Below are 23,632 nucleotides of genomic sequence, written 5' to 3' on the forward strand. Positions count from 1 at the left end.
ATTTTCTCATTAAATATAAACTTTCTCTCATATGGTTTATTCGCTTAAATATATTATTTTAATCATAATTGCTTCCTTTACAGGTATAATTCTTTTGAGTTTCTTACATATAATAATTTTCAGAGTAAATTTCAAAAATGTTTAACTTATATTTTGATGGTTATCAGATAAATTAAGATATATTTAATTTGTAAGGCTTACAAATTTAAAATAATAATTTTTGGTGATAATAATTGGTAAAATTAAGCTGCTTGGTTGATAGTAACTTAACCCACCAAGCAATTTTTAATTGACTAGTAATTAAAATATTGATTATTAGTTTAGAATTTGAAATGTTAGTCATTAAAATTCGAAATATCAATTATTAGCATAGAAATTTGAACCTTCTATTAGAGTTTCTTATAAATTAATTTAACCTCTTTAAAATCACCAATAATTCAGAATATTAAAAAAATTTTTTTTTTTTTTAGTATTAAATATAATAAATAAAATTGATTTCATAAATTAGCTATTTTATTTTTTTATAAATATTTTAAGAAATTTTATTTAAGCTATTAAAAAAAATATTTATTTTATTTTTAAAAATTTATTCTATGTTATAAATAATTAATAATATTTTTACTAATAAATAAAAAATAATAAAACCATTTTACAGATAAAAAAGCCATTTTTAAAATTTAGAAAAAAAGTAAATTAATTAAAATTTTAAAAATTAATTTATTAATTTATGATAAAAAGCAAATTTGTTTAGTAGATTTTATTTATTTAAAATTATTAAATAATATTATAATTTATATTAAATATTAACTTATAAAAAATAATTTATTAATTCAAATTGTATCAAAAATTTAGAATTTATTGATTATTTTAAACTAATAGAAATGTTTGAATTGTTTTTGTTTATTAATTTTTTTGAAAAATTAAACATTTTTAATTTTCAATATTTTATTACTTAATTTTCAGAATTATATTTTCACTTAATTAATAGTAAAAAAATTAAAAAGTAAAGAAAAAATAACGAAGTATACTATATATTTAATATATTCAATTTATCAAAAGATTTATTAGTTCTTAACTAATTAAGAATACAATCAAGCTGTGAAGTCATAGCGATTCAATCAATTAGTCAAAAGGGATAGCCTATTCAAATATTTAGAGTGCAAGCGAACATTAAAATAATAAATTTTATTAGTTAAACCAAAATAGAACTTCAAAAATGGATAATAAATAGCCTTCTGAGCCTCTATCTCCGCTCAAAAAAAAATAGTAGAATTCAGAAAATCAAAAGAGACTAGATTTAATAGTAATAAATTAGCATTTTTAAATGAATTTTTTCAATTTATTTTAGATTTATTTTAAGAAATTAATATAAAATTGCTAATTATTGTAAAGACATTTTTATTTGCATTTAAATTAGAAAACTATGAATGGGTTTAGCGATAAGATTATGAATAATCCAGGAAAGGTTGAATCAGTTGAATTAGTATTAGAAGAATTAGATAGGATGAATTGCATTTCACATTTTAAAAATCTTAAAACCTTAACATTAATTAATGTGAACCTTTATTAAATTGAAGTAAAAAATATATCTTAAAATATAAAGCGAATTCAATTTCAGTAAGCTATTTACTATGATTCTAATTTTCTTTTTTCTATGTATTTAGGGATTAGAAGAATTGCAATTATTAGAAAATTTGTGGCTTGACGAGAACCATATTTCAAAAATAGATGGACTTTAGAATAATGTCAATTTGGTTAGACTTCATTTATCTAACAATAATATAAAATAGATATAAGGTTTAGATAATCTTGTAAATTTAGAGATATTATGGCTTTGTAATAATAGAATAGATGTAATTCATTATATCAATTAGATTCATTAAAATAAATTTGAAATTATTCAAAAAAATAAAATATTATCATATTTGCAATTTCAATTTTGGTTATAAATAAAATAAATCATCATAAATGTATATAATAAAACTAGTCTTTGCAAAATTTACAATCTCTAGAAAAGCTAAAACAGTTATGGATTGCAGGAAATCAAATTGAAGAAATCAGAATATCTTTAGATAAATTGCAAAATTTGAATGACTTGAATATATCAGGAAATAAAATATGTTCTTTCAAGGAAGCATTAAATTTAAATAGATTGCCTAATTTAAAAATTTTAAGCTTTTACGATCCTCATTTTGGAGAGAATCCAATATGTAATCTCTGTAACTATTAGGTATATTTATTATAAATACTTGCTTCATTATATATCTAATTAACTAAACTAAATTATTTTTTGATAATCTATTTAGACTTATGTTCTTTATCATCTAAGAAACATTACAAAGCTTGATACTTTGTTTATATCTGATGAAGCAAAGAGCTTTGCTGAAGCAACCTTCATGAAAAAAAAAATGTATTATAATATGCGTATTAAAACAATGTAGAGAAGCTTTTCTACTCTAGGAAAACTTATTCGTAAAGCAAGAAAAATTAAGCTTGACTCTCTTAATGAAGATATTGCAAATCTTTAATTAAAAATTAACTAAATGTAAAGTTTAAATTCTAAAGGGTCTGAATTTTAAGATTACAAAACAATGTATACAGATAAAATTGAAGAAATTACTCATGTCGAGGAAGTATACGAGTCAATGAAAAAAAAATTATACGAAAATTCTTCAATTTGTATTCATAAACTTATTACAGAGCTCGAAACTGGTGGAAATATCAGGTATTCCAATAACTTACTTTCTTTATGAGATTAACAAATTATTTAAATTATTTTTTAACATAAAGATTGGAAGAAGGTAAAAGTAATGAAAAGTGGTATATTAGTTGTGAGGATTTGATAAAATCAAGATTCCACAAGGAAGACATGATTGGGTATGGAATTTAGGATTTACAAATAAAAAGAGTTGTGAGAATTCATAATAGATTCCTCAGAAATAAGTTTGAAGAAAAAATGGAAAGTTTAGTTGATGTTAGCAACTCAAACTACAAAAAGAGTTTGGAGTACTTATTTTATGGAGTAGATCCAAATACTCCATAGGAGATATACCACGTTTTAGAAGAGGGCTTTCGTCCTTATAATGAATGCAAGCAATTAGGTTTATGTGGATACACACCACTTGTAAATAGTATACTAGGTGCCGATAGTGCTCGTCTAATGAGTTTCCTTAAGAATAAGCGTAATCACGAAAAATTCAAAAAAGCATTCATTAAACGTCGCTTTTAAGATAGTCTTACCATATATCCTCCTGGAATGCTATTGATTTGCAAAGTTTTAATGATTAAAAGTGTTTCTGATAATAAAACTCCATTTTTTGACCCAGATGTTGCTCCAAGCGATATTTTTAGAAATGCTCCTATTGATTCTAAACTTTTTTCTGAAGAAAATACTATCTATAGAGTAAAAGAAAACGACCCAAAGCATAAGTTATGGTTTGTGATCGATAACAATCTTGTATTGCCAGAGTATCTTGTAGAGTTCAATTATATTCTTGCAAATGAAAATTAAAATAAGATTTCTGATTTTGGAGATCAAATAGGTATCCTAGATAATCCTGAAGATGAATTTATTTCTCCTAAAAACATTCATATTTACAAAGGAGAATTAAATAATATATATAATACACTCTGTGAAGAGATAAATAATTACCAATTTGAAAATATAGAAGACTTAAAACATCCTAATTTGGAAATAAAAGCTTAAGATCTAGATAGAGCAGATATATCATTAATAAAGATAACTTTACTGAATTATTTTAAATATTGTCTTTCAAGATCTTTCTTATACGAACTTAACCCTAACTTATTATAGGAAGCAGTCGAATAAGAAATTACTTAGGATGTAAATTATTTTTTTATTTTATCATTGATTTATTTTTTTTCATATTATTTAAGATGGTTCTTGAACAATATCAAAAAAATCCTGAAGAAATTCTATTCGTTAACTTATCTAACATGAAAATAAGTGAAATATGCATTTTCCCACAACTGAAAAATCTTTAAACTCTCATCCTTTCATATAATAAAATACTTGAGATCAAAAACTTAGATTACTACCCTCATCTCTCAACTTTAGATTTAAATCATAATTAAATTACTTCATTGAGTGGACTTAGTAGCTTAGAAAAATTAGAAATATTTGATGTTTCTCATAACGATATTGCTGATATCAAAGAAATTACATAGCTTTAAAGCAACATCAATTTGGTAGATTTAAAGGTTATATTTAATCCATTTAGTGAGAAAAAAGATATTGTGAACGATATCGTTTAAATACTTCCTTAACTTGTTTACTTAGATAACAAATTAATTAAGTAATATAATTTCACTATTCAGCAATTTTTTCTTTAAAAAAAGAAGAATCCAATTAAGATTTTGAATTTTATAATAATTTATTTTCACGATATAAAAATCATTAAACTTAAATTTTTAGAAAATTAAAAATTCTTTTAATTAACAAAAATTTTCAAAGCTAAATTAAATTAAACCTTATTTGTATATGTTTATAGTAAGGAGAGTATATAAAGAAATAAAGAAAAGATTATAACAGAAATAAGTGATGATATGATAAAAGAATATGGAAAGATTATACAAAGCAGATCGTTATCTTAACTCGAACCAAACTGGAAAGAAACTATAGAAATAATAAACTTATCTCATTTGAAATTAAGAGGAATAAAAGGTTTAGATTAACTGGTTAATTTGAGATAAGCAAATTTTAGTCATAATCTCATTGAAAAAATAGAAGGTTTGAGTAACTGCAAGCTTTTAGAAGAATTAAGCTTCGAAAAAAATAAAATTACTAAAATTACTGGGTTAGAAAACTTAATTTATCTCAAAAAAATGGAGCTTGGAAAGAATAAAATCAATTAAATTTCAGGATTAGGTATTTTTTTATTTATTGAGCTTTAAAATTTATTTCATTTTTGTTAAATTTCATTAATAGAATCTAATATTTTATTTTATTTAACTAAAAATATTAGCTCATCTCTCAAATTTAATGCAACTATCGTTGGAAGACAATATGATAGAATCTTTAGAGGATTTCCCTGAATTAAAAAATTTGATGGAATTATATTTAGGTAATAACTCAATAACTGAGTCTAAAGAAATTACTAATCTTAAAGGATTGCAAAAGTTAATTATATTAGATTTATCTGGAAACCCTTTCTCCAGAGACCCCAATTATCGTATATACACTCTATTCATTATCAAAAAGCTTAAGGTAAACAAGCACTTTACACATTTATTTTATTAAGAAACAATTTTTTTATTAGGTCCTTGATGGTATATCAATAGAAGCTAGTGAGTAATAGCTTGCAAAAGATTTGTTTACTGGTAGGTTGACAGAAGAAATATTAATGTCTCGTTTGTATGGATAATCAGCTTAGGAAATAACTGAGTTAGATCTTTCCAACTGCAAATTAAGAGATTTTGATGAAGTATTTACTCATCATAGCTTCCCTAATTTAACAGAGCTTAATTTATCTGCAAACCTATTTTAATCAACTCGTATGCTTGGATATCTGCCTAATTTGAAAATACTTATTTTAAATTCTAATAAAATTGAGACTCTAGCCTCTGTAACAGATGCTAATGTAAAAAAAGCTCTGAATGGTTGTTAAGTAAATAATCAACAAATTTTAAATTAATGAAAATTTATTTTTAAAATTTATAGAATTTAGAAATCTTAGATATAAGTAATAACAACCTTAAAGAGTTTCATGGTTTGTAATTTTGTTTGCTCAGAGAGTTGAAGATATTAAAGGCATATAGAAATGAAATTTATAAAATAGATTGCCTTGAGCAATTAAAGTCACTTCGTGAATTAGATGTAAATCATAATAAAGTTCGTCAATTTGATCCGTAATTTTGATACATTTAATGCCTTTATTTAATAATTTTTATAAAATTAAAAATAAGAATGTCGTTTATAGGATCTAATCCGATCAAATGCTTGAAGATAGATGATAACGGTCTTAAAAATTTTAACAATATATAAAGACTTTATAAGTTGTAGCATCTTTTTGCTAATTCAAATAGAATCAATGATATTCCTGACATTGAAAAATTATCAGAATTGACATATTTAAAAGAACTTGAATTAAATGGTAATGCCTTTTCTAGAAGACCTGGATATAGAGCTGCTGTCTTAAAGAAACTACCTACTTTACTTTATCTAGATGGAAGAGTATTTTAATATTTTGTTTTAAATGTAAATAATTAAGTTTTTTTATTACATGTAATAAAAATTAGGAGGTAACAATAGAAGAAAGAGAGAGATTAGATGGAATCCCTTAGTAAATAGATAAAGGATAAAATCTACCAAATATTCATATGCCTTCTATGAATAATTAAAAAGGATTTGTAAGCTAAATTTTAATTTATTAAAAATGCTAAAAAAATATTTTCAATAAACAAACAGGTTTAAGTTAAATTGAATTCTATAAACTTTGATGGAGTATTTAGTAAAAAATTAAATCAAGCAAATTGGCCAAACTAGTAGTAATTTTGAATGATGAAAATAATCATCATTATCATAATTATGAACATAAAAAAATATTTTAAATAAATAGTTTTTTCTTTTTCTAATTAACAACTTTAAATCTTTCACAAAAATATTTAGGAATAAATAAATGTTTATTTAGTTAAAAATAAGATAATTAATTAATTAAATTAATAAAAAATCTCTCAAATAAATTCAAACAATTTTGTACAATTAAATTATTTAAATAAATTCTAGAGATATATGTTGTAAATGTAAGCCAACAAACAAAATGTAATTATTTATTTATTTTTCTATCAATATTTCAATTTGATATATAGCATAGCGTATATGCTCTTAATTTTATGTAGAATTAGTTTATTTTTGTTTTTTTGTAAAAATATTACACAAAGAAATGACATTAATTCTGATGTTGTATTATAAATTCTACAAGTGTAGTTTATTTTGTTGGTTGATTGGTTGCGTAATAATAATATAAGCTTTCCAATAAGGGATAAATATCAGTAAAATTTTCTAATCAGCAAATTGATCAAAAAGCTATTAAAATTTATTCACAATAATTTAGAAACATATCTTTCTTTTTGAAAAATAAAAGTAATTGAGAAATGTCATAATAAGAAAGTGGAGAAACGTAATCTCAAAAAATAACAAATACGCGTTTAATGAGAGGTAACTAAAAACTATTTAATAGCTATCTTAGTTTTATTAATTTTTATAAGAACGCAAAGAAATAGACACCGTTTTATAAGAGTATGATGTACAATGGAAAGAATCTTAAAAAGGAGTAGAAGTCTAGGTAATATTATGCTTAAAAAATAAATATTAACAAAAAATAAATAAAATCTAACAACAGTTTAGCTTCTAAATAAATTCTGAAAACAAGAAAGATAGCGTCGCTCATGCAGAAATAAAATTAGAATAAAGTTACCCATTTTCATAGCCTCTAATAAAGTTCAATCTTACTGTAATTGCAGCATTAATTTTGTTTTTGAAAAAAATTTAAAATTAATTTATGAAAAGCCTGGATAACTTGCTCTTTTTAACCATGACAGCTATAAAGAAATTGATTATTATACTAACAAAACTTATACACCTAAGATGACAGTCGCTGATATCATTAAATTGTAAAATTATTATCAATAAGACTTTTATTTAGATTAAATATATTTGAATAGGATTGCTGAATATGGAAAGAAAAATATATAAATAGGAGATAAGAGTAAAAAAGAAACAATTTTTAGTTTGGTCCATACTCTCTATTCAATTTTAGGATCAACTTCTACAATTATTTTTATAATTCTATTTGCATCTTTCATTAGAATTTTAGCAGGAATTGGACCATACTCAGGATACAAAGATGGTAACAACAAAGAATTTTTAATAAGACTTATTTATCTGAGAGAAATTTAATTTTAAGATCAATTAATTATGAATAAGCTCCCACATATGGTGACTATGAAGCTTAGAGACACTGGATGGAATTAACTCTTCATACTCCTCCAAGCTAATGGTATGTTGAAACATTAAACAATGATTTGACTTATTGGAGAATAGATTATCCTCCTCTCAGTGCATATGTCAGCTACATTTTTGGATATATCAGTCATTAATTTGACCCAAAATCTGTAGAATTATATCACAGTAGAGGTTATGAAGAACCCAACCATAAAGTATAAAAGAATACATTTTAAAATAAATTTAATATAATTATCTTAAATAATATTTTTTAGATCTACATGAGAATGACAGTCTTGATTAGTGACATATTATTTTTCTTCACAAGTTTATACTATGTTACTAAAATTGAATTCAATAAGTATAGCTTTACTCTTCGCTCTCTTTTTTACCTTCTAGCCTTGCTTTGCCCTCCATTCATTCTTATTGATCATGCTCACTTCCAATATAATAGCTTCATGCATGGGCTTGTATTGTGGTCTGTTTATTTCTGCTCCTAAGGAAGTGTAGTGATCGGAGGAATATTATTTACCCTTGCTCTTAATTTCAAACAGATGGGTTTGTATTATTCCTTAGGTTTCTTTTTTTATATTCTCGGATATCTAGCTGTAGATTCTGGTTTTAGAAGCATTAAAACAAACAAAGTAATTTTATTTTTTTAATGCAAAATAAGTTCTATTTTAATCATTTTTATATAAAAGTACAATTTTGGAGCTTCTTTATTTTTTATCTTACGAATTGCTTTAGTAGGATTTGGAGTTATTGCTACTTTTGTATTAATGATACTTCCATGGATAACTGATAAGTACTTGCTCACTTCTCTGGTCTCTGCTATATTCCCTGTTCATAGAGGGCTCTATTAATTAAAAGTAAATATTTAAATTTGAAAGGTTAATTCCTAATTTGATATTTAAAAATATTAATCTAAGGTAGCAAACTTTTGGTGTTTTTCTAATATTTTTATTAAATGGACTCAGATATTTGATCAAAAAGTGATAATTCTAATGTCAATAGCCTTCACATTGGTTGCTTGTCTCCCTAGCATTTATGTTGTATTTTTGAGACCAAAATATAAATATTTAAAATTAGCTCTTTTCAATATTTCTATGAGTTTCTTTTTCTTCTCATATCATGTACATGAAAAGACTATTTTGATTCCATTAGTCTTATATGTTTTGTGCATCAGATATATGAATATCTATTATTTAGATTTTGTAACAATTAGCTGCTTAACTCTTTATCCCTTGCTAAGAGAAGATAAATAAACTCTCTGCTGGTTTGTTTTAACAATAGGTAAATTACAAATTAACTAAGAAACTTATCAAACATTTATTTATTATTTATTTATTTAGTTCACCACTTTTTTGTTAGAAAAACTTTGAAGTACTTAGAAATATAAGGAGTTATAAAAAAGAACTTAACTGATTAGTGCACACTTATATCAGACAGCAAAGTTACTGATTAAACAACATAGAAAAAAATCTTGGAATAAGAAAAGGATATTCCTTTAATAGTTAAATTGATATCTTTGACTGATTTATTTTACAAATCTATTTTCCGTAAAGCAATCTATATTTTATCTATCATAGCAATTATAGCTGAAAAATATGTTAAGCCTCCTACCAATTACCCATATCTTTTTTCTCTGATCTATGCTGTATTAGGGTTTGGTCTATTTGCTTATGTCTTCATTTAAACTAATTTGTTAATGCTACACTCTTACTAGCGTAGTTAAAAAAAGAAATAAAAATTAGATTGATAGAAATTATCTCAATAAAAAATTAATATGGTATTAAATATTTTATGTTTAATTACTAAATAAAGCTATCATTATTGAAATAGTATTTAAGCTTTTATGTTTAAGGTATATGAAAATGTCTCTCTCTTTATATTTTTTTGTACGTAACTTTAAAATAGAATTTAATAGATTACCTAAATATATCTAGCTTTTATATAAGCGAAGTTTGAAGAGCTGATTTAAATATAAATCAAGAAATTTCGATTTGATAATTACATAACAATTTAATAGTAAAAAATAGGAGAATTTCCAAAGATATATCAAATATCAAAGCAAATAAACTTATTTAAGGGAATAATCTAAATGGACCAAAACTTTTTGACTCAATTTGAAAAGCAGGTTGAAAGTGATGTATAAAAGCTAGGGGGCCAGCTTTATGAATTAACCTAAAATTTTGTAGATATATGTAATTAAAAGCATCCATAACAAATAGATGATTATGTGTAATGTAGAAATTAGAGAGATGTTTTTTTGAGATAAGAATTGACTAATCTCTCTTTAAGAGTCAAGTATGTTAAATACAAAACCGAAGAATGCTGCGATATTAAAGGCTACAATGGAATTGTCGAATGCTCTGACTTATTTAAATAAAAACTTAATGAATAATATTTATTGACCTTCAAAAACCTTAATAACTATAACTGAATGTTCACCATAAATTAGAAATTAATTGCCTAAATTATATCAATAATGTTTATGACAGCTAAAATAATAACCAAAATAAATCTATTCATATAAATTTATTTTAAAAAGACTATCAAACAATTAAAAAATAATTGATTAATCATAGGTATTTCTTAGTTAGTTACGAATCACTTTTCTTTGAAGCAGAATATAAGTTTATTTAAAATTTGTAAAACCTAAACAAACAAACATATTAAATAATAATTAATTCCTTCACTCATATGCATATATTAAATTTAATTTTTAAATATAATATATTAATTAATTTTATGATAGCAGATATTTAATCAAAAAAGATATTTTAATTCAAAACTTAATTAATCTCATCTACTTATCTATCTTAATCATCTACCTACCAATTTTTTAACCTTAATTAAAATTTAATTTTTTAAACTAAAAAATATTCGAATCACTTAGCAGTTAATTATGGAATAGATTATTATGATTTTATTAATAATTAAATTAACCAAAAGAAAATTAATTAAACATTCTTAATCTTTTAGATTAGCCAATTTAATTCTAAATCAATTAATAAAAATGTGAAGGTAAGATTTTTATTCATTATAAAATGGAAATTTAAATAAAAATATTTTAAGTGAAGCTAGTATAAAATTAAAAAAATATATTAAATTTAAAAATAAGCAATTTCAAATAAAAATACATTAAAAAAATGTAAAATTTAGCACATTAATTCAATTAAAAATAGCTTTTAGTTATAAATTTCATTGATATTTTAGATTGAAATTTAAAAAATTATTTTAAATTTATCATTGAGAAAAATTTTGAAATAAATCTTTACTGCAAAAATTTTACAATAATCTAAATTAAGAAATCATTCAAGTAGTAAGTATTTTATTAAACTAATGGTTAATAATGATTTAGAAGTTTTAAATAGAAGTTCGTCATAAAGTGGAAAGAAAATAAATAAATAAAAAATATACAAAAACAAACTAATTGTTTAATTGGATAATATAATAAGTTAATAAAAAATAAATAAACATTATTAAAGTATCTTATTGATTAATTTATATTTAACTATATATAGAAAGGATATTTAAAAGACCAAAAAAATTTAATTTATTAAATATTAATGAGACATAGTAGTCTCTATAAAGTTTAAAACGAAGACTTAAATGATAAAACAAAAATTAAAAATCCTGTTGAAGAACAGAATTTGAATGAAGAAATAAATGCTAACACTCTGATGCTCTTTTATCATCCTCTTTTTTAAGAAACTACTAAAAAATTCTTAGCAGCCATTTATTAAAAGCAATCAAATGATATTTAGATAAAGTTTTTTTAATTTATAGAACTTAATCTTAGGATACAAAAGGCTTTAATAGAGACATTTTAAATTGAAAAAGCAATAGTTTCTGCACTAAATGATTGGAATAGAGAATTAACTTTATTAAATGTCTAATAACACTAACTTGATTAAAATGGCATGAAGCCATTCGATTTAAAATATCACTATGATAGCATAAACGAACTATAAATGGGCGCTTCTTTTTCTATTACTAATTTTGCTAAATTATTAGAGAATTTAAAAGAACATAAATCCTTTTTTTACAGTGAATATTCGATAAGCATTGAAGTATTCTAAAAATTTTTATTTGACATCAGCTGTAATTGGTGCTAATTTTATGATATTGAAATATTTTGCTTCTTTATAAATGCAATTTTCTTACAAATTACAAAAGGTTAAGATTTTAAATTTTGTCAAGTTAAATCCCTCAACTAAATTTCTTATCTCCCTCAGTTATTCTTTAAAGAATTCAACTAAGTTAAATATGTATACAGTAGGTATATTAAGAAAAACCTCAAAACTAATTTTAAGATGTGGTGTGAGTGGAATTTTTAGAGACTGAATGATATTTGTCAGAGTTTGGTTACTAAACTAGGGCGTATCTTTGCTCAAGATTAAAGGACTGAGGAGTATTCTGTTATGTTCAAAGATGCTTTAGATAATTTCAATAGAGAAATAATATAATCTGCTTCCAAAAATTAAGTAACAGAATCTATTGAAAATATGATTTAACAAACAAATATAGAAAACAATGAAGCATATGCAACATATATGAAAGGAGGAAAAGTAAGAATAAAATTTACTAAGTAATAAAGATCTATGAGCGAATCATAAAAAATAGAAGAGAATTAAATTGATGAAGATGAGAAAGGAAGTGCTGATAATTTAGAATAGCTTTACCATAGTAAATAATTTATGGAAGAAGGCTCTAAATAGCTGAATAATAGCAGCAGTCATTCTCCTGATTCTAAAAAATAATAAATTTCTAATGGATAAATCTGTTTAAACGAGATTGAGAATAAAATTATTTAAAAAAAACTCAAATAAATGAATAAACTTCTCGAAAGATAAAATAATGAAATAGATTAAGACTCTTCTTCTCTAAAAGCTGCTTACCGATAAGCAGAGAAATCTAATTCTAATGCCTTTAAATATTTTCAAAAGCTACTTCGATACAAAAAAGAGTAATAAAAAAAATTCATAAAAAACTAACCTTACGGTATAACTAGCAAGTCTGTTGTTTAATAACAGTAAGAATAGCAAATTAGCGAGGCAGAAAAAAATATTTCTTATAAATAAGATCAGCAGAATGAAATTAAAAACAAGTAAATTATAGAAGATTTTTATATGTGCAACTAAGGAAAATTTAATGCTAATCAAAAATTTTAATTATAAGATGAGTTGCTTTAATAATAAGGAGAGTTTGAGAGTAATTTAAAGAAATAAAGCTAATCAAACTTTTATGAGGATAATTTTTCTTTTTATGAAGGAAAATAAAGATTTTTGCACAGTTAACTGAAAAAGAAAAGCGAATAAAAAGTACTTTAATCATAAAATTAAAACTCTAATCAAAGCTAAAATTTATAAATTACAAACCACAATAAGTAATAAAGCTAAAATACTTCAAGGAGTGTGGTTTATTCTAGTTAAACCCCTCCTATAAAAAACTAATCTTCCAGAGAATTCTCAGCAGAAAAATAAAATAAATAAAATTTAAATCTTGATCATAACATTTAAACTCCTCATGTTTTAGATTTGCATCAAATTGCACTTTCAAAAGCTCATCAGATATCTCCTTCTAGATAAAATGAAAGTGTCTATGACAAGAATTCTTCAGTAACTCCATATAGAATGATTGGGTACAATACTTCTTAAATTTAGTAATAAAAGAATAGCTAAAATAATAAGTTACAATCAATAAATATAAATTCTAATAAAGTTAATGAGAGTTAACTGAACTCATCAAAAGTTTCATAGTATAGTAATAATTAGAATCCATCAAATTTTTATGCAAATATTAACAATACTGAGACTCCAAAATAAAATAATGAATCAATTTTAAATTACGAAGCTGATAAAAAATAGTTAACAGAGAGTAAATTATACACAACGAATTCAGAATTAGACTATTCATATATCCAACAACCTAGAAACAACGGTAGAATCAATTCTGAGTAAGATTATATATTTAGAAATACAAGTCTCGACTAAAAGCAGCCTTACAATTTATTTAATAAGAGTTTGTTTAACTCCTCTAAAAATAAAAAGAAAATCAGTTTAGGAGATATAATTAATCTAAATTACCTATATAAGCCTAATTTGACTTTTAGCGGAACTCAAACAAACAAAAACAAATAAAATGATCATCATGATTTATAAATAGATATCAAATCTTTAAAACCTGAAAACAAATTTAATCAAAATACATTATTAACAGAAAGAAAGGGTTAAGGCTAAAAGATAAGATCTTAGACAGTTGGTTTAGGTGAGATTCTACCCTAAACAGTTCCAACTAATTATAATAACGATTCAAAGGAAAGATAATCTGAAGAAAAGCTAAATAACAGTAAAGTATACTTGAAACCTATATAAGCATAATTTACATAGAAATACAGAAAATTAGTTAGCTAAAGTAGATATCTTTGGTAAAAATTTTTAGTAGAAGACGATTTATACAAAATAAATGATTACAACAAGTTAAACAGCTTTTTGGATGAACTAAAAAATACAAAAAATATTGATAACATTAAATAAATTATTTTAAAATATACATAAAACACTAAATAACCTATAAAAATTGAAACATCTTTGTATTAGTTTAAGATACCATATAATAGAAAAGCTGAGTTGCCTTTAATGTAGGGCAAAAATATGAAATTAACAAACAAAATATGATTTATATTTTTACTATCATAAATTAAGAGTAGATAAATAAATGTAAAAAAAAAACTGCCTTATATATCTTAAAATATTAACATAATTCCTACATATATATAGTTTTAAAATATCAAATATCTTTATGAGTTGCGTTTAATCAATATTGTGTTTATTTTCTTTTTTTACCTATAAGTATTTTATTAATTTATATATTTTACTACTTCTTTTGAGAAATTAAAAGTTCAACTAATTAATAAATTATTTAATTTATCATATATTTAAAATTGTATAGATTGTGATTGTTTATTGAAAAATTAGGGCAGTTAGTGATTTCTATTAACTTCTGCATTGCCTTTAAATACAAAAATATATTTTAACTCTATTTTGATAATTAGAAATTTTTATGTGAGCTTATAGTAAGGTCATTCATTACATTTTTATTTCTACAAATGTATTCTACTTAATTTAAAAATGTCAAATTGCTTTCATTATAGATTCATAGCATAGACATGCATTTATTATGCCATTTATAAAAATTATTATTTCTCATAAACTATTAAACTGCTGTCTTTTTAGATATTGTATTATGATAGCAAATTCATAAACCACACTGGTAAGCTGTTTCTCTTAATAGTTGATTTTCTTGAAAAAATTTTTTTCTCTAGGCATAACTTTGCAAAATCTTTTATTTTGACCTTTAAATCCTAATCTAAGTATGGATTGATTTCAATTTCTTCCCATAAATCATATGAGTACTAAAACAGCTTATCACTATTTATAAAATGTATTAGACTAACTAAGCAATGAAGAGTGTTTAAGATTTTTCTGCATTCAACATCTTGTTAATTAATTCTTCTAGTAATAAATGTTTCTAAATCAGAATAGAAAGCCTTTTTAGGTGTTTCAAGAGTATGATAAACAAATTAGTCAAACATTTACTTTTCAAAAAGATTTATATATTAAACCTTACTAGTAAATACAGTATTTAGCTTTTCATATCCCTAGCATAATCTTTACTCAATATAATATCTAAACTCAATAAATGAAAAATCTACTTCTATTTCTTTTCCCTAAACATTAATTAAAAATTTTTCACTCAAGTACGATTCTGGTAAGTCTGCTACCCCTAAGTATTGTGCTTAAGAATAAGTGTAAAAGCCCTTGATATCACAATCAGATTATGATGTGTGAAATCCTTAACCTCTACTTCCAGTTTCTGATGCAAATACTACCTTAAGCTATTTTTGATTTTCAAATTTATTCAGTAACTCAATTACTGCTCTATGTAGGTCTCGATCAAATAATTATTATTACTCTTAATTATCTTGGACACTTTGATTATTCTCTGACATTTTTAAATATTTTAACTTAGTAGTATCTATATTTTTATTTTTTATGATTCAATTTTGCTATCAAAAAAAAATTAAAAAAAATATCAAAATTTTTGATATGAGACTCTCTATCATATAAAAGCCTCTAGTTAGTTTCAACATAATCTATAAATTAAATACAATAGTCTAATTAATCTAAATTAGCCACTTTACAATATTATTTTTTTATATAAAATATATTTGAATATTTATCAAAATTTATTTTTTGAAATAGTTTTTAAAAACAAATAAGAATAATTTTACAATCTTATTATTTAATTATTTTTGTAAATAATTTTCAGCTAATTACATTTGATTAATTTATTTTAAGACTTATTATTTTCAAAAAATTATTTTGGAATTATTGATAAAATGGATTTAAAAGTACTTGTAAACAGTTGCAATTTTAAGGTTATGGGTAATTTTGAAAGTCCTTTACTATTAAAATATATTTTATTAGCTTTAGTTAAAGTTTCCTAATTAAACAATTTAAAATTATAGGCAATTATTTCATAGTTGCTCAATTAGATGAATTAACATTTCCAGAGCAAAACAAAAAAGTTCAAAAAGCAAGAACAGAAATATAACTGAGAACATAAACTCCTACATTTTAAAAAAATATGCTAACATTTAAAGATCTTTCTTTTGGTACAAATAATTTGTTTTGATCTTGTTTGTAATTGTTTTTGCATATTAAAATAATTTAATAAAATGTAGGCAGTAGATTAACTCTTAAATTAGGAGTATTTTTAACTAGATTACAATCAGACCCTGGTGATAATGAGACTTTAATTGTATGATTTTATAAAATAAATTTTTTAAAAAGATTTTAATGCTAAAATAAGGCTAACTCTAAAGTTTTAGGATCAAATGCATTCACATTTACTACAAGAATGCTTTCAGTATTAAGAGAATAAAAAAATTTAGAGCAAGATATTAAAGTATGAAGTATCTATATTAATTTTGCAATAAATGAATTTTTTATTAAATAAAATAAAGATTCTAGCAGTTGATGGCAAAGATGAAGAAGTTGGAAGAATTTAAATGTCAATTAAATATAAATCAACAACTTTTGAAGATAAAATTGAAGATGATATTCATCTTGTAGAACAACTTTATTATGACCCATTTGAAACCAACTTAGAAAAAATTAAAGAAGTAATCAAATCTATTCTATAAAATTGAAGATTTATCAGTCAATTATTTTATTTTGTTATTTTAGAATTGTGCAAAAATAGAAAAAATTCTTGCAATCAAATAAGAAGAAGCTGAAAAAGTTTAACAAAAAGTAAATTATATGAGGAATGCTCACAAAAGCGTTTCATATGATCTAGGAAAGTTGAGAGAAGAAAGAGATAAATTAGAAGTAAGTAAACTTACTTACACAAAAAAAATGATGAGTTTTTCCATAATTATTAAAATTTAGAAAGACAATAACAATTTGAGGGATACTATTAAAAAAAAGAATGATGTAAATGAAATTCATATTCATGTAGATGTTCTTAAAAATACAGATTAAGGTTTAGATGTGCTCAGATAAAAATTAGGTATTCTATTTTGTCAATTTGTATTAACAAATTAATTCTTTTTGATATTATTAAAAGCACTTCTAATGAATAAATTGTAATTCGAACAAAGTGTATACAAAGAATTGACTGAAAACTATTTTTCAATAGAATAATAGCTAAAAGTAGCAAAAAGTAACTTATTTATGCTTCATAACTTAAATAAAAATTATTTCTGTGATAAAAAGATGTGAAAACAGATATAGAAACTGTTAAACTTGCTATTGAGTAATAAGATTTTCATATATAAAGAGCTAAAGATTAATTACCATTAGTATAAGACTTAGTTTAAACAATAAAATCCCAAGAAAGTATTATTAATAATTTAAGGGAAATAATTTAAGTAATTTGCTATTATCAATAATCTGAAACTTGAAGTAAACTTTTAAATATTTTTTGAAGGATAAAATGAAAGAAAATGATAAGATGACTTCTAAGGAATTAGAGTTAAAAGTAAAATATTTGAAACACGAAAGAGAAATTTTATAAGAGAAGGAGAAATAAATTGATGCAATATATCATTTATCAGAAGGTGGTTAAATTCCATTTTAACACTTTGAAAAGCTCAAGAAAGATGAATATATTAGAGAGAATCCTTTAGAAATTAAAAAATACAGAGAGAGATGTGAAGTATTACTTTAGCAGATTGAAAAGAATACACTAGAGTATTAATTAGTTTTGCAAATTATTAATTTTAATTTTCTATTTTTTATTTAATAAAAGATTAGATAAATTAAATATGAAAGAGGACATACTTTAACGTTAGAACTAGCTTTTTTATAAAGATGATTAAACACAAAGAAATAGAGAACTTTTACTTTTAGAAATAGAGTCTAAGTAGAATCAGGCTAATATACTATAAGAGGAGGTATTATTTAAATATATTTTTAGTTTTAATTTACTATTAATTTTATAAAATTAGATTGTAAGAATGACAAGAACATATGCCTAAGAAGTAGCAGAGTTAAAAGCTAAAATAACTCTATTAGATAACTTAATAAGATCAAGTGGTATTGATATGAGAGATAATTATTACTGAAACCTCTTTAAATTATTATAAACCTTAACCATATTACTAAACAAATAAATTTTTATTGAGATTTGATTTAATCTATAAATTGAGAAAAAGTTTTATTTTTTTTTTATAGAAGTAAACTTAAAGTTGCTGTTATTTTTGTTAGTTAAATTAATAATATTTATACTTGTTTAACAAATAACGAACTAATGTTTTTAAAATGAATAAAGAAATTTTTATCATAGCTCTATATTTAGTAAATATAATATGTAATTTAATTTTTTAACAAAAATATTTATTTAATTTATAAGTTGTGTATTTTAAATAAAATAATTAAAGTAATATATGTAATTTTATAATTTTAAATTAATATATTAGAGAAATGTTTCTAAATTATGACAGCATTTGATGTTTGAGTTATATAAAATAAGCTTAGATTTGCTTTAATATATATTTATTTAACCAAAGATAAAAAAATATAAATTAATAAAAATGTGAAATATTTTTAAATTATATAAGCTACATCATTTTAATTTGAGATCAAAAATTAATTAATTATTTTATCATTATTTTATTTAAAATGTAACTTTTAGCAAAGTAATCAGAATAAAATTATAAATAAATTGCTGACATTTGTGTATAATATTTAAACATTATTTATTAAGTAATAATAAAAATATACATATATAGTTTTAATAAATATTATAATTAGTATAAAATAAACTTGATTATAAAAAGATAACAATTCTTTCTTTCTTTTTGGTTATTTCAAAAGTTTTGCTTAAAATTTCAAATTATTTATTTAGTTGGCTTTTTATATAAATTATGAATTGGTGGTTATGTGAGGGAAGGAGTAATTAAATGGTAATTTGTTATTAATTTTTTTTCAGTAAATATTTTTTAGCGGTTAGTTCATTAAAGTATTTTTTTGTAGGTTTCAATCAATTTTTACTAACTTTTTGATGTTTGCTTTAAAATTATGTTTGTTTGTTTGTTTGTCATTTTCTAAATTAAAACAGAATATATTTCATTTTATTTCTTGAATTTCTTGATGTTGATTATTTGGTAAATCTAGATTTAATTTTTCTAAATGTTGCTTTTTATCCTATTCATCTAAATCTAAACTACGGTCAATTTCTTGACTTTCATTTTATTCAGATACTTTGATGTCACTCTCTTTCTAGTTTTTATTTTATTAGCTATTAAGTTTTGACAGCTTCAATATGGAATCTAATTCTTTCTCAACTTCAACGATAGTGTCACTCTGTTGTTTTTCTAAATGCTGTAATATTCCTATTTTGAAATCTTTTGGTACCAGCTTCATCTTTTTTCTAATATTAGGAGATTCGGTATCCTCTTCTTCCTCTTAGACTTTATTAAGCTAAATTTCTATTTTTTTAAGAATTTTATATAAATATATGTTTTGTTTTTTTTAAATTATTCTTACATTTTTTTTAGTCACTACTGCTCACCATTTCAGGATTCATAGGTTGCATGTAGGGACTTGAACCTAATTCTATAGATAATTTTGCTGATTCCATTATATTAGATTTGCCATCAGACTATTAGTTATTTCCTTTTGCAACACTATTAGTCATGTTACTTTAGAACATATTATAAATATTATGATGGAAAGATGTGCTTATCTACTCTTAGCTCAAAGCATTATTAAAAGAATTAATTGCAGCTTCATTGTTTTAAGTTTACCCAGACCCTAAACTTGGAATATTCAAAAGATTATTTTTCAGCTGTTACTATATTTGTGATGTGCAAGCTCTTTTTCTTAAACTTCCAGCTTATTTGTTGTTATTATTATTTAAACCAGGGCTCTGTTATTCAGTTTGCTAAACGTTTACAACGATTTCATCTTATTCTAATTTTGGTGCAGAAATGTTCCATGAACCAGCTTTTTTACGGATCTATTAAGTTTCATCTTCATCTATATCATAAAAGAATTCATGGTTTAAGGCCTATTAAGCAGATAAACGTTTAATTGGATCTTTCTCAAGTAGTCCTTTCATAAAATTCATAGTTCTTTCTGAAGTATTTTCATAGAGTTTTGAATTAAAATCGATTTTGCATTCTTTATTTTTTAGCAATACATCATTAAATTTCTTTCCATAAAATACAGAAGAGTGATAAAGCCTTTTGGTAATAAAAATTAAGTAAGTAAAATTTATTTTTAATTTTTGTTCATTCATTATAAAAATCTATTTATTTATTTATCTTCCAAAATATTATTAACACACATTTTTTTGAAATTAATAAGAAAATAAAAAGTTTGCTTACAATGTATGCAGAATAACACCAACACTGAACATGTCACATTTGGTAGTGTAACGATTTTAGAGTTCTTCTTTATAATTAGCAACTTCAGGTGCCACATAACCAGGAGTACCACATTTGCTAAAAAGATATTATGGTTCATTTTCAAATTCAGCTAAACCAAAATCTACAATTACCAGCTCATCTAAGTTTTCTTTTCTTTTAAACATAATATTCTCAGGTTTTAAATCTCTATGCATGACTCCATATTTTTAAAAATGCAAGACTCCACTAATAATCTACTGAATGAAACTTTTTATTTTTTAAATAGGAAACTTTTCATCTTTTCTTTTCTTGATTTCATTATATAAAGAATTTCCTTCTATCAGACCCATAGCAACATAATATGTATTTTCGCCCTCATAAGATCCAATGAATTCTAGTAAGTTAGGATGACTGCCAACAGTTTACATAATTTTTATTTCCTTTTCTAGTGATTTCTGTTTATTTAAATAATAAAAAAACGTAAACAATAATGAAATTTTACTCACTAAAAGAATTTTATAAATAATTTTTCTCGAATCAAAAGAGTAAAAAAACTCAAAAATTTATAGTCACAAAAAATCTAAGTAATATTAAAGTGGAAAAATGTGAAATCTATCTATTTTGATTGATTTAAAATAAATATGAGTTGAGGCAAAAAAAATTATATAGAAATTTTTGATAGCTTTTATTTTATTAACTTTACTAATTAACTAACTAACTAACTAACTCCTTTTAATTTTTTGTCTAATAAAATCTTAATATTTGCTAATTCTTTTCTTCAATTTTTTAAAAAAAGGAAGAGTTTTTAGCAGTCGATTTATAATATTTTTTTATTTGGTTGAACAATTTTTAAACATAAAAAAAAGCCTATCGTAATAATTAAATAAAATAAAATAAAATTACATATCCATTTTCTGTTTTTCTTAATTTTTCTTTTTCAAAACATTTTAGAGCAATCTTAGAACCTGTCTAGCGATGTCTTGCTGAAAAAACCTTTTAATTAAAATTGATAAGTATTAGATGATAAATATATAAGATATTAAAATTACTCTTGCATAATTTCCTTTTCCTATTTAAGCTTATATTATATACTCATCTTGTATCCTAGTTTAAAATATGTATCTACGAAGGTAATCTTTAACCTGTTCAAGGATGATTGAGTCTCCTATAAATTCAAAATCTTCTATCTTTTCAAAAGTTTTATCTTCTTTTTCTTTTCTAATAGTCAAAATCATTCCTGTGTAGGTTAGCTAAGTATCAGATTTCTAAACTACCCACTTCACTATGTCATAAAAACCTAACTATATAATTCTTTTAGGTTTCTTTGCATATGCTTCCTTTATATTTTTTGCAAAAATTAATAAGAATATAGGAATTACTTAAAAAGTTATTTTATTTGTAAATTAAGTGGTATGAGTGATATTTTTAATGAAATAAAGTTCAAATAATATTTACGTTTGATAAAATAATTTAATTTTGGTGGAAATACATGTTCACTTTCTTTTTAGTCATTAATCCTTTGATATATAACTAACAGTGCATTTGGCAACCAGAATAGTCAAAACTATAATTCTTATTGCTAGTATCAGATATACTTTTAGAAGACCTAGTTTCTATACTATCAGTTAAACTGCTCTACATTTGCTAACTTTGCATAGAGTTTGGACTTTATATAACATCTTTATTCATCTTTAGACAAGGGATGTACTTATTATGTATTTACAAATTATTTATTAGATTTATATAATGGATTTATGTATCTATTCTCTTTTGTTTTAAATCAATTATATTTATGCGAAGTTAACAATACTAATATTATTAATTAATTAATTATTTATAGTTATAGATCATTACTAAAAAAACAAAAATCAGTGCTACTATCTATTACATCGTAAAAAAAAATTTAGGTAAAAAATAGAACTAAATTTTTCAACCTTTTTAAATGGGATTATTGAAATTTAATAATATGTATTAATTTTAGAAACACATACAAATCCTATTTGGTATTTTTTTATTCATAAATTTTTGATATCCTACTTGATTTCATAGCTTCTTTTGGTATATAGTTAATTCAATCTATAAAGCAGGTAATATTCCTCATTAGATCTTAAACTGAATTACAATCAAATCTAAATATAAAATTAAAAAAAAAGAGAGAAGAAAATACATCTAATTATTACTAAAAAGAAATACAAAAAATTAGCTCATTCTTCATTATTATCATAATTAATAACGAATCTACAAATAAAGTTAAATACTTTCTAAATTAATTTAAATACCAACTAAATTTGTAAGATAGAAAACAAATAATTTCATAGACTATTTCAATTATTACAAAAAATGTTATTATAATAATACAACAATAAATTTAAGAAGAAAAAAGTATTTAAGGTTAAAAAATTTAAGCAAAATGTAAAACAAATCTTTTTATAAATTTAATTATAAGGTATTTTTAGTTCTAAAAATTGTTTACTTTATATCGTAATAGAGCAATTAATATTACAAATCTGAATTATAGTTATCGTATATTCTCTAAAAGAAAGTAAGTGAATTTAAAAATTATTATATATTTTTTATAAACTTTTGAAATTTATAAACAAACCCTAAAATAATTTTTTTTTTTAATTTTACTTTATTAAAAATTACCATATATTAAATATTTGAATAGGAAATTTAACAAAACAAATCTTTTTATAAACTTAATTGCAGGATATTTTTATCTAAAAAATGCTAATTTGATATCT

The 23,632-nt window shown here is 22.7% G+C and overlaps 7 protein-coding genes across 7 annotated transcripts; 5 read left to right on the forward strand and 2 right to left on the reverse strand. All coding sequences in view use genetic code 6, as the record gives it.

Moving 5' to 3' along the window:
* Positions 1 to 1,216: 1,216 nt before the first annotated feature.
* TTHERM_00500790 (hypothetical protein) lies at positions 1,217 to 6,517 on the forward strand (the record flags this gene model as incomplete). The annotated part of the gene is made up of 14 exons (XM_001022238.2): positions 1,217 to 1,303; positions 1,418 to 1,576; positions 1,665 to 1,853; positions 1,988 to 2,230; positions 2,307 to 2,725; positions 2,791 to 3,844; positions 3,898 to 4,316; positions 4,512 to 4,888; positions 4,986 to 5,227; positions 5,280 to 5,627; positions 5,681 to 5,868; positions 5,926 to 6,193; positions 6,259 to 6,369; positions 6,428 to 6,517. The coding sequence occupies 14 exons, from the start codon at positions 1,217 to 1,219 to the stop codon at positions 6,515 to 6,517; spliced, it is 4,194 nt and encodes a 1,397-aa protein (XP_001022238.2).
* A 596-nt stretch (positions 6,518 to 7,113) lies between these two features.
* TTHERM_00500810 (ALG6, Alg8 glycosyltransferase family protein) lies at positions 7,114 to 9,722 on the forward strand (the record flags this gene model as incomplete). The annotated part of the gene is made up of 10 exons (XM_001022240.2): positions 7,114 to 7,177; positions 7,228 to 7,304; positions 7,362 to 7,472; positions 7,529 to 7,632; positions 7,684 to 7,868; positions 7,946 to 8,178; positions 8,239 to 8,607; positions 8,665 to 8,832; positions 8,893 to 9,256; positions 9,316 to 9,722. The coding sequence occupies 10 exons, from the start codon at positions 7,114 to 7,116 to the stop codon at positions 9,720 to 9,722; spliced, it is 2,082 nt and encodes a 693-aa protein (XP_001022240.2).
* Positions 9,723 to 10,064: 342 nt separating this feature from the next.
* TTHERM_00500820 (hypothetical protein) lies at positions 10,065 to 10,406 on the forward strand (the record flags this gene model as incomplete). The annotated part of the gene is made up of 1 exon (XM_001022241.1): positions 10,065 to 10,406. The coding sequence occupies one exon, from the start codon at positions 10,065 to 10,067 to the stop codon at positions 10,404 to 10,406; it is 342 nt and encodes a 113-aa protein (XP_001022241.1).
* Positions 10,407 to 11,475: 1,069 nt separating this feature from the next.
* Positions 11,476 to 14,646, forward strand: TTHERM_00500830 (hypothetical protein; the record flags this gene model as incomplete). Its single annotated transcript, XM_001022242.2, has 1 exon — positions 11,476 to 14,646. The coding sequence occupies exon 1, from the start codon at positions 11,536 to 11,538 to the stop codon at positions 14,644 to 14,646; it is 3,111 nt and encodes a 1,036-aa protein (XP_001022242.1). The 5' UTR covers positions 11,476 to 11,535.
* Positions 14,647 to 15,113: 467 nt separating this feature from the next.
* Positions 15,114 to 15,980, reverse strand: TTHERM_00500840 (nucleotidyltransferase; the record flags this gene model as incomplete). The annotated part of the gene is made up of 1 exon (XM_001022243.1): positions 15,114 to 15,980. The coding sequence occupies one exon, from the start codon at positions 15,978 to 15,980 to the stop codon at positions 15,114 to 15,116; it is 867 nt and encodes a 288-aa protein (XP_001022243.1).
* Positions 15,981 to 16,370: 390 nt separating this feature from the next.
* TTHERM_00500850 (hypothetical protein) lies at positions 16,371 to 18,602 on the forward strand (the record flags this gene model as incomplete). Its single annotated transcript, XM_001022244.1, has 12 exons — positions 16,371 to 16,416; positions 16,500 to 16,646; positions 16,716 to 16,792; positions 16,844 to 16,939; positions 16,998 to 17,156; positions 17,221 to 17,364; positions 17,425 to 17,545; positions 17,603 to 17,698; positions 17,752 to 17,906; positions 17,966 to 18,228; positions 18,287 to 18,431; positions 18,486 to 18,602. The coding sequence occupies 12 exons, from the start codon at positions 16,371 to 16,373 to the stop codon at positions 18,600 to 18,602; spliced, it is 1,566 nt and encodes a 521-aa protein (XP_001022244.1).
* Positions 18,603 to 19,605: 1,003 nt separating this feature from the next.
* On the reverse strand, positions 19,606 to 22,577 carry TTHERM_00500860 (Serine/Threonine kinase domain protein; the record flags this gene model as incomplete). Its single annotated transcript, XM_001022245.2, has 6 exons — positions 19,606 to 19,967; positions 20,026 to 20,723; positions 20,868 to 21,343; positions 21,792 to 21,881; positions 21,938 to 22,225; positions 22,344 to 22,577. 6 exons carry the CDS (start codon positions 22,575 to 22,577, stop codon positions 19,606 to 19,608), a joined length of 2,148 nt encoding a protein of 715 aa, XP_001022245.2.
* Positions 22,578 to 23,632: the final 1,055 nt, after the last annotated feature.

The sequence above is a fragment of the Tetrahymena thermophila genome, assembly GCF_000189635.1.
Source record: "Tetrahymena thermophila SB210 genomic scaffold scf_8254487, whole genome shotgun sequence".
In the NCBI taxonomy this organism is placed as follows: Eukaryota; Ciliophora; class Oligohymenophorea; order Hymenostomatida; family Tetrahymenidae; genus Tetrahymena; species Tetrahymena thermophila.